This window comes from Centrocercus urophasianus, unplaced genomic scaffold (genome assembly GCF_019232065.1).
Source record: "Centrocercus urophasianus isolate 14NV4802_14NV808 unplaced genomic scaffold, USGS_Curo_1.0 seq_25, whole genome shotgun sequence".
Lineage (NCBI taxonomy): Eukaryota > Metazoa > Chordata > Aves > Galliformes > Phasianidae > Centrocercus > Centrocercus urophasianus.
In genome coordinates, this window is record NW_024884811.1 from 4,129,919 (window position 1) to 4,141,660 (window position 11,742).

Sequence of the window (11,742 nt, forward strand, 5' to 3'; positions counted from 1 at the left end):
GGTGGACTGATGGCTGAATATGAGCCAGCAGTGTGCTCAGGTGGCCAGGAAGGCCAATGACATCCTGGCTTGTATCAGGAATGGTGTGGTGAGCAGGACTAGGAAGTAATCCTGCCCCTGTACTCAGCACTGGTGGGGCCTTACCTCAAGTACTGTGTTCAGTTTTGGGCACCTCAGTACAGAAAGGACATTGAGGTGCTGGAGCAGGTCCAGGGAAGGGCTACAAGGCTGGTGAAGGGCTTGGAGAATATGTCCTATGAGGAGAGACTGAAGGGGCTGTTTAGTCAGGGGAAGAGGAGGCTGAGGGGAAACCTTATTGCTCACTTCTAATATCTGCAAGTTGATTGCAGTAACAGTGGGGTTGGTCTCCTCTCACTGGTGACAGAACAAGGGGAAATGGCCTCAGGTTGCATCAGGATAAGTTTAGGTTGGATATCAGGAAACACTTCTTTACATAAAGGGTTATTAAGCACTGGAATAGGCTCCCCAGGGAGGTGGTTGAGTCACCGTCTCTGGATGTGTTTAAAAACTGTTTGGATGTGGTGCTCAGAGGCATGACTTAGCGGAGGGTTGTTGGAGTACTATGGTTAAGATGTAGTTGGATTCTATCTTTAAGGTCTTTTCCAACCTGAGCAATTCTAAATCCTACGATTCTACATATAAAATATTCCAGCATGCTAATCCAGCATGCTAATTAGACCTGACTGCTCCCTTCAAGGTGTTGTTATTAAAAGAAGAAATAAAAACAAAATTTGAGGGAATATGTAATTTTAACTTGGAAAAGTAGTTTATGCTTCTACATGGTATTATTACGCCAAAAGAAAACAGGACCTCTCAAACATGACCTGTCAAAGAATTCGTGCACTTATACACATAATTCCAAGCCTAGATTTGAGATCGAATCTGCATGTTTACAAGCTAGAGCTAAAAAAAAAAGAAAGAAAGAAAAAAAACCCTCATAATTCTTATTAAAACAGAACAGCAACTATATCTTATTTTTCTAAAAACATTTTTGGTATCCAGCATGTTGACAACTGTTGTTCAATTATTTAAATATTTATTAAACACTACAATTGAAACTGCAGAATCACAGAATGGCCAGGGTTGGAAGGGACCTCAAGGATCATGAATCTCCAACTCAGAATAAACTTACGTTACAATTAGGGCAAAAAAATAAGCACCACATGCTATTACTTTTATAGGATATTTTCATTCCCACTTCCATGAGAACTTACCATAACTGGAAACTGGCAGTCTGAGTAGAATCACAGAAGTCGATACCCATTGAAACAGTCACAGATCTCTCAGGCTCAAGGCATTCTACACAGAAACATTTTGAATAGCTAAAGTAAACACGCAGAAGAACACTATAATGCACATGTAACCCGCCATAATTTCACATAATTACAAAAACCTGTATTAATAAAATAGTTTCCAAATGCTGGATGCACAACTGAGACAATAGGAACAGGGCACATACATTGTATCATAGTTAAAGTGACAAAGAATACAAGGAATTTATGTTTTAATGAGAAAAGCAACATTTTGGAAGAAACAGTAGATGATATATAACTTAATTTCTGCAAAAGAAACAGCTTCACAGGACATCTACCACCATGAAGTCACTACTCTACCACCATGAAGAAACAACTACTTTAAATAGCAGGACCACGTTGTGGAACTCAATAAACCTGAAATGGATTGTGTGTTCATCCCTGAATTTTTCATGTTCTTTCTGCATAACAGAAGTGAATTCTATTGACTGTTCGGTGACATTTTGAGTATATGATCTGATTAATATCATTACCATTTTCTACTTTCAAATCTTTTGTGACAAGCATCAGTGCAGACTGGAGGATGAATAGATTTAGAGAGACATGAATAAGGACTTGTGTGTATATGCAAGAATATGTTTGACTATGCAAGACCACCACTTTCTATATTTGAAATTTGGCAAAACAGTAAGATTTTAAAAGAGAATACAATTACCTATTGGATTAAACTCATGCATCCTCATGCCTGGGGGTAACTTCTTCTCCCCTATACGAATATTATCTATCTTCTGATCAGTTGTATTTGTTAATGTCACTTGCACAGATACCATACGATCACCAAAAATGCATGGCTGTCTTGAGAACTGATAATGAGCTGATAATCCTTTCCCAGTCATCCGATGAAGCATTTCATGCGTTTTTGTTGGCACAAATACTTGGGTAGTGACCTGTTAAGTACAAAACAACAGTTGGTGAACATTTTAAGAGAAGAACAGATAAAATTACAATTAAATGCTACAGTTCTCACACAGCTAGAATGCCTGCTTTCTAATCAGAATTTTGGCAAACCAGGCACATGAAGGGATTTACCTATTATTGCATTTTAGTAGATCTGAGTTATCTTTAAAAGAGTCTAAAAGTAACATTCCATGGTGCTGAGAAATAGCAGCATTTTGTTGTACTTGCCCAATTTTTCTTTTGTATATCTCTTCAATATTTTATTTTTTATCTATTAAATTATTCATTTTTAAAGTTACAGATAAAATAATGTTGTTTCTCTATTCTAAGCATCAAAACTCAAGACTGGCCCCAAATCTACCACAGGGCACAAAACTATAGATTCTCCTCTTTTTAAAATCCCAAAAACTTTAATCTAACAACTACACCGGTCAGATACTAAATCTACAGGTGTACAGAGCAGAGAAATGTTGTCACTTCTTTAATCATCCTCTTGCCACAAGCAATAAGAGAAATCTTAAAAATATTTGGGTCCTTTCTATCCTGAAGTAGCAGTGTGAAAGACATTTAGTGGATAAAAAACTGCAAGATACTGCTGCTCTGGAGATCATGAGTTCGAGTGCAAGAGAATCACAGAATCACAGAATCACCCGGGTTGGAAGGGACCTCAAGGATCATGTAGTTCCAACCCCCCTGCCTAGCAGGGCCACCAAACACACACATTCAGAGGAAGAGGAAGGAATATGCACAAAACAGCAGGAAAGTGGTATGTTCTTCATACAAACTTACTTGCTTTAGATTAAGAAATTGTATGAAAAGTAAAGCTATACAAACAGAACATGGAGGTAGAAAAGGCCAAATGCTCAACACATAAATCCTGTTTTAGCAATTCGCTATAAGCTACTGAATTTTAGGTGTTAATTTCTATGGTTAGTGTCCATTTTTTGTCTTACATTTACAGCCTCAACTGTGTAACTAAGTGAAAGAGACAGCTACAAATAAAATGATGTTTCAAGATGCTAAGTAGTTAAGAAGGAAAACAGGCTTTTATCTTGTCTTGCCTACAAAACTCCTACAGGGTGCTATGTTTTTCTTACTGCCACATTTAACACTGAGGTGCTAATCTGAAGACTTTTTGCACACTTCCAGCAATATGAGAAGCTGGTAAGAGCTGTGATTTACACCTACAACGTGACAGAGCAATGGGAGACAAAATACATATCGCTAGAGAATCCTATAGAAAACCTTTAGAAGTTAGCGCATAACAAACTTGACCACACTGTCTGAGCACCAACTTCTAAACTGGAAAGCAAAGCTATAATACATTTCATTTTAGATCATCATCTGTCAAGATTAACCACTAAATGCTTAGAAGCATGGTCACTGCACTGATGAAAGCTAAAGAAAGCTACACAAGGAAGTCAGTGATTGTGTATTCAGCAGTGGCTTTGGAAGGTGCATTATTTAGTTGGATTACACTGAATGACAAATAGTTAAAGAAGAAAAAGGCAAAAAGGCTTTCCATTCATGTAAAGCCTTACAACTACATGACTATGATTAATATAAATCACTTAGTGATGTGACCAAGAAAAAAACATCTACAAAAATGTCCACATCTGGTTTAACTTTCCAATTTCAGATCCTTTCTCTATTACAAAAAAAAAAACAACCTTGGTATGAGTTTTTTTATATACAATTAATTATCTACCAGCAAATTCTAGTGTAAAGGCTAAAAGAGTTTCAGGATCCATCAAGTTGAACATACTCCACAACCTTAGTGTTGACTCTCTTAGTAAGTTATCAAGTTATTAATAAGTTTTAAGTAAATTGTCTCCACTCAGATAAAATGTGATGTGCTCAGGGACAACTTGTTTAGTTTTCCTTTGTCAGCAAAATAAAATTAATTAATAAAACTTAAGTTTCAAAAAGATGAATTGAGATTTTATTTGAGGTTAAGCTCATCCCTTGTCTTTAAACATTTAAATGAGATTGAATTGAACATGCAGAACTGTGAAGTTATTTCATAAAACTGCTCAGTCATTTTTCATTAAGAAGCTTAAGAAATATACTTCATTCATGTTAAAACAAGTATTTTGAAGTGTCCTACTTCTCTCTATTTACATATAGCTTTTGAAATATTATTTATTAATAGGAGTGAAAGCATATGAAGATAGTCAGAAGTCCAACATGTAGATATATATTCATATAGGCTGAGTAAAACTCCCTCAACACATTCAAATTCTGACACAGAACTCAAGTTTTATCAAAACCTGATTGTGATTTTTCTCTGAGAATTTAATGTCAGCCTCTCACAGTACTGCTTCTCATACTTCATTCATAATTTCACCCATTTGAATTATGATGAAATCCACTTTTATTTTCAGTATCATACTATACAAACTGCAAGACGTGCAGAAGACAGCCAGAATAATAACCAATAGGACATTAATTTTCAATTGCATTTAATATGTCAGAACTAGAAATAAATAAAATGTGTCTTTTGAACAAAGGAATTTATTTCTGGAAAACTACTATTCTTTAGGCATTTTCATGACTGTGAGATGACAAAGGCTGATGTTACGGTATGGCAGTTTACTGAACAGCTGTATCAGTCTGGTAAACAGATTTTTTTTATTTTAAAATTTCAGTGCACACAATTGCAATACTTACAGAAACCTATGTGACATGATACCCACAATCATTCTGGGGTTAAACTAACCTCCCAAAGAGTTAATAAAACAAGAAGCATCTAGTAACCATGAGATAATCTTCTACAAATCTTTCACAGCATATGTTTAAATAATAGAAGTCATTTGTGTACCTTTGGATGGTTTATGAAAATAACCAATCAATTCTGCAGACACAACATTATTTCTAAAGGAAATCTATGTGACTCATGATGCCTGCAGATACACAGAGACAAACCACACATATTTTATCAGTTTATTACAGTAAGCAAATAAGCGTGGAATGAGAGTGCACATAACTGTCTACTTAACGCTTACTGAAACATTTATAAGAGCTGTTATCTCCCTAATAACAGACAGACAGTGTGCAATTTTAGAGAGGAGAAAAGCTTCATATTTTTTAACACTTCACTAAAAAGTAACTGAAGAGTGTAAAATGAAAAATACTCTGTGCAGTTAGCTGGTAATGGACCATATTATCAACTCAAGTTAGATTTATAGGATACAAACTAGTCACTAATAGTTATTTTATGACATAGCATGTCTGCTTTTTTGGGTGAAGATTATTAAGATTAAACTTGCAAACTTTTTTTTTTTTCTTTTAAAATATACAGCTGTAGGGACTCCACAGCGATGTCATATGATAAAATTATTGGTATGAACCAGACTGCCCCCCATGGTAACTGCAAATACTCAAAAATAATCCATAAAGATCATAAAGATCATCGCCAGTGAAAAGCCAGCAAACCCTTAGCACATGAACATGCTTTTTTTTTTTTTTTTTGCCAGTTCAATAAGTCCTTAATAATTTTGCTCACATTACTACAAAAACTATTATTATTTAAAGTAAGAAGCACTATAGGGTTTATTAAACCTATTACATAAAATAGAGCTGGACAGACTTTCCTGTATGATGCATTTGTTCCTTACTTGAATAATGCTTTAATAATAAACATGGATTAAATTTTGACCCTGATTCCAAAATTTACTGATATTTGGATAAAACATATATTATTGGAAAAATATTTTCTTCTAGAAATTACAGTAATTATGTTCCATTCCTCTAAATTTCATTCCATAAGACAGTGGACTGAATCAACTAATCTAAGCAGCCGCTCTTACTGCCCTCCTATTGGCAATATCCATGACATAATCCAAGAATGCCATGCTGAGCTGTGAGAGCTGTATCCTCTCCTACACTCGATAAAGGGCTATGCGCCAGTAACTTCCAAAGAGCTAAAAGAAGAATAGTTATCTCACAGCCCAGCCACATCTACACGATCTTTCAAATCAGATAGTGTTCAAAAAACTACTTAGACACAGGTTTACAGTACAAGAAGAAAGATGTAAATCCAGGTGAGCAAAGGAACTGGCAGTATATGTCAGCATATTTACAATCTTCTTCTCCATTACTAGTTACCTATTACTCATGGTCACATGGCAGTGTCTGCCCTATACAGCTCTTACAAAGATAATAATTCTTAAAAAAGATGCAAGAAAAAAAAAAAAAAAAAAAGGAGCAAGAAATTACCCTGCATTATCTGCATTATTTCACAAGGCCATAGGAAACCCCCAAAACAAAGCATACTTCAGTCTTGTTCATACGGCTTGCCAGGCAGCATCCTCATAAAGCGAGGGGGAGGCAGAACAAATAAAAATGCAATCAAGCAAGCTCATATTTTCTGTAATCTAGAGAAGTAACAGGATATTATGATTCCCCTTGGGTTAGTTTATATAGACCAGTAGGTTTTTGAGGACTTCACATCAAATTCATATCAAATCATATCAAATAAATACTTTGAATAACTTTCCCCAGAAGACTCACTCATCTGCTGTGTATCTACTAAACACATTCTAAAGTCACATATGCTATGAAGACTTTCAATTTCTAACACATTCTAACCCCTTTCTTTTTGCACTGTCACCAACTCTTAAGCTCTACACTTCCCTAAATTTTTAACAGCAGTGAGGCTAACTGAAAATCCGCATATTAATGCTCACATTTTTCAACCAGTATTAGCCAACAATTTCAGACAACTGAAAGTGAGTTCCAAAAATTCTTACTGAATTCCAACATTGTTTGAGTAATACTGCTGTCTATAAAAACTTGGAAGGAAATAAAAATTCAAAAATGTCTAAGTGACTCCCTCTAATCTTCTTTTACTCAGAGATCAATCTCAAACAGAAGAAGGTTTTTATCATAAATCTCATAGTCTGCCTCTAAGGCTGCCAAAATTCATCCTTTCTTCTGTTGCTTTTTTTTTTTTTTTAGCTCCAATATTTATGTGGTCTTAACCAGGCCTAAAATTATCCTTTCAAAAAGTGTTAAGGTGAATTTGTGAATCTTCTGTAATATTAAATAGTCTCATTTTTCTAATAATTTCATATCCCTTGGATTTTTCATTGGTTCCCTTAAAATATAAAAAACTGCACAGATTTCCATTTAGTCTACATGAAGAAGTATTGTTCTTAGACTTTATTGAATTAATTCATAATATTAAGGAACTAGAATTAGGATTTAATCACAAACAGCAGAAAACTCATTCATCGCATATCAGATTTATCAAGACCTTTAAAACTGAGACTGTACTTAGACTGCAATTTATGTGTAACTGAGAGCCAGAGAAATAGGTTTAATTTTGCATCTATGATACAACTTGAAGCATTTAACTAAACCAATACATTGTTTCGTTACAGATTTGCCGTTTGCTGGGCATAACATAGCACATGAGTAATCCAGCTATAATCATGGACTCACAGAATGGCTTGGCTTGGAGGGGACCTTAAAGACCATCCAGTTCTGTCTCCCAGCCATGGGCAGGGCACCCCCCACCAGCTCAGGCTGCCCAACACACCATCCAGCCAGTCCTTGGCTGCCCCCAGGGATGGGGCATCCACAACTTCTCTGGGCAGCCTGTGCCAGCACTCAGCACTCTCTGAAAAGTATTTTCTCTTAACATTTAAGTTAAATATCTCTTTTAGGATAAAACCAATCCTAAATCAATCCTTAAACCAGTCTCCCTCCTGTTCATAAACTTCCCTCGTGTATTGGAAGGCCACCAATGAGGTCTTACCTGATGATTCTTCATGTTGAACCAGCGCAGTGTGTCAGTAAAATCTTTTTAAAACACTCATAAGAATGAATTTCAGTAGCAAAAAAATGGGAATAATCTCAAAGTCAAATCAGGATTAACATACAAACATCAAAGAAAGGGCCAAACTTTGTGTCCACAAGCCATAGCGTAAATTCACAAAGGCACGTTCTTCCTCATAGAAGAGGTACTGCAGTACTCTAAACTTGACAACAGCAATTATGTGCGGCAAGGAAAAGGAATTCTTCCTGTACACAAACAAATAATTTTCTTCAGGATAGTTATCTGACCCTTCTGCTGATCAGCTTCTTAAGCGGCGGCCTTACCTTTCATCCTAATTATGAATTTGAAATAGTGGATGCTACAGATAGAGATTAATATACATTTCTCCACTGAGTCTAAATAACTTCAAAATACTTTTTATGAATGGCTTCTAACTTAGTATTTTGATTTTAGCAAACAGTCAGTATTCTTCAGCAAAACATTCTTTAGCACCAGTATGCAAAAACAAGCAGTTACCAGTTACATTCTTACAGTAATATATAGTTTATATGTAGATTAGATAAATGATTGAGTTATCATACATGTGTACATACGTTAGGATTAGGGTTTATGCATGTGTACATACATAAAGGATTACAATTCCTACATATTGACCTCTTCCTTCAGAAGCATCTAGTTCAAACTACGCTCCAGAAACAGACCTCTCGTGTCAGGATAAGTGTATAATGTAAGTCGAAACGCTTACTACACACTACCACTTACAAGGGAAAAATCAGACTGTAAAACACCGTATTTCAAATCTAGCATAGGTATTTACAGATGCTGAAATATAAATTCCACCTTTGCTGGTTTTATATGAACATATGCTAATTTTGGTCACTATATGCTTGTTGAGGCATGCAGAATGTTGTTTTGGCTTCTATCAGGGTGATCTTAATGCATAGTAAACCACCTGCAGAGATAAAATTCCCAAATTAACACTGAAGTTAGTGAACATGACATCTGTTATCATTCTTTCAGTGCTCATGTAGAATCTCTGCATGTGCTTGAGTGTACATGATGCTGATGTACAAATATTCCCTTCATATTTCATTTTACATATTTTAACTGAAAAAAAATCTATATAATGTAGTTTATGAACTTACAGTTTCTTGAGAATATTGCTGAAATACAGCTTTTCCAAGCTTTTTTTTTTTTTTTTAACCTTGAGCTTCATTTTTTGTCCTTAAAAATTTCAAAAAATCATTTGTTACAGATTGCAGTTTGATTGAGTAATGGAGATTTATTTATAATAAGTCACCTCTTGTTTCTTTACTTAAATTCAAAAGTACACATCTCAGTGGGACTCAGAAACAAAATTCATGGCATCAGTTCAACAAATTTAAGAACATGGCTTTAATTATTAGCTGGGTCTGTGCAAAGTCCCCCAGCTGAATATGAAAGCCAAACTAGGCAGGCAGTTTCTACTGAAGTACTTCCAACATTATTTTGGTGCTAATAAGAAGAATTTCTGTTATTGTCACCTGCATCCTCCAAAGACTGCTTGTCACTCAAACAAACATAGCAACAGGAAGACTGTGACAGTGAGCATTTACTAAAACTACTTCAGCTTTAAAGCAACTTTTAACACACATTTAACAGTAGTTGAAATTTATGATTTATGTAGTAAGAATATATTTTAATCCTGCTGCTGTTACAAAGTTCCATCAATGAAAACAGTAGTGATCTCCGCACATTTTTCATTAAAACTTTCCAAGTTAATGTGATAGTAAAAATTTGAACACAAACCTTGTTTTACAGTATTGAATTCCTGAGCTCTACCGTTCAACTGAAAACACATTTTACACCTCTTACAAATGTAACTTTCAATAATCCTGCTGCCCCCTTTAAATCAAGAACACAGATGTGAGAGACTAGAAGCAGCAACTGACACTGCATGAAGCCATCTAAAAAAAAATTTCCGAAGCCAAGCGAGCAATGTTATCATTTTGCACACCTAGCAACGCTATTTCAGGAAGACTTTAGAACTGCCCTTCTTTTAGTCTTAAGATACTAAGGTACTGCAAACTATTAAGTTATTAGGGGAAGAGCATGCAAAAATAAGGTCTGTCACCAAAGTGAAATTCTAAAAACTTATCTCTGATGTTATGCTACTAAATCACAGCATTATTCAGGAGCCTTTTAAAGAGTCATCTTTCCTTCCAGTGTTCTCTGGAGAGTGGCATAAAGGGACTGAAGTTAGAAAGTTAGAAATCTGTGGCACATCACCTATCAGACTTTGAAGAAACAACCCTTACGAAGTTTCTGGGGCAGGTGGTATTAAGGGTATCCCACCTTCCCACATTTGTCAGGAGGAACTTTCAAAGTACGTTGAAATACCTTTGAATGCATATCATTTAAAATATTATAACTCACAATACTATATTTCAACAACTGTAATAACTTGCCTTTCACTTACTTCGTATTGCAAGCCTAAGTTTCTAGGCAAGTTACATGGCAAGTAGCGTAATGGAAGAAATGATACTAACACCACTAACACTTCTAAAAAAGTCGAGTTAGCCCCGTGTGTATTTTTTCCTTTCTGTGTCAAAATCCTTGGTTTCAATTTATTTTTAAAATTTGGGGACAAAATCTCGTAATTTGATTATTAGGTTTTTAATTCCATGTGATGGTGGCTCTTCAAGTAAAAATAACAAGATGGATTCTTACTTGCAGTAAGCAAAACTTCATTATTTGCTTTTGTTTTAACCATGCCAAGCTGAAAAAAATGATCACTAACAACTTCAGAAATGGAGACATATGTTAGTTATGAATCATTTACTCCTACTGTCACCTATTTTCAATAATCAGGTAATTCCAAGGTTTACAGACTCTCAGAATATTTGTATTTACTTGGAACTCGATATTTCAAGTAATTTATAGGGGAAACTTTGATCCAGATCAGTGAAGTATTTTCTGGTGAAACCTTAGACACTGCTCTGAAATTCTGCTTTAAAGCGCAATCCAACTTTTTGTTACACATTGGCCAATTATAATCAAGAAAAAGCAACTTACATTGCTTTGCAAATTACAGTTTTGTTGTATCATCCTTACATTTGAAATAATTAGTTGTTTTCACAAGTAGTAATTCATATACTCAGTAGAGCTTCAAGAACTCACCATATTACCATAGCAGAATATGCCAAAGGTCTCTTGATGAGGATATTTTAAAATTAAAATGAGATCTTTGCAGTTTTTCAGTGTCCTTCATTGGTACAAAAGTACAAAACCTTCAAACTAAAATCAATCATACAAAAAACAAAAACAAACAAACAGAAAAAGAACAGGAAAAAAAACCCATGCACAATCTGTAAATTTAAATGAAGAAAGCTTCTAAAAATACATGCTACGATAGCATGAATCTTCGAGGGCAGAGAATATGTAATGCTGTGTTTTTATTATTTTAGAGGTAAGAGCTTAACATTTTTCTTCCTAATCTGATGAAGTCCTCAAAATGCCCACCATAGTCTTGCACTACTATACTCTAGATGACAAATGCAGAAATCTTAACATCAGGAAATGCAGTTTTCTACTTTGTCCATTTTATATATAATATTGGAAAAACAAAAAATAAACACTATCATGTTAAACAGCTATCATATGGATGGGTTTAAAAAAAAAATAATTTTCTTGCTGCACCTTAAATTTAAAAAAAAAAGTGTATTAGGTAAATAGCTGCAATGAACTGAC

General features: G+C 34.9%; 1 protein-coding gene across 2 annotated transcripts in view; it reads right to left on the reverse strand.

Annotated features, from left to right (window-relative positions):
- Positions 1-11,742, reverse strand: part of AP3B1 (adaptor related protein complex 3 subunit beta 1) — a 159,899-nt gene that overhangs the window by 27,610 nt on the left and 120,547 nt on the right. For both annotated transcript variants that reach the window (XM_042825768.1, XM_042825767.1), the window contains 2 exons: positions 1,990-2,221; positions 1,236-1,320 (listed from right to left, as the gene is read on the reverse strand). In XM_042825768.1, coding sequence (XP_042681702.1) covers positions 1,236-1,320; positions 1,990-2,221 — 317 coding nt within the window. The remainder of the gene's footprint in view (positions 1-1,235; positions 1,321-1,989; positions 2,222-11,742) is intronic.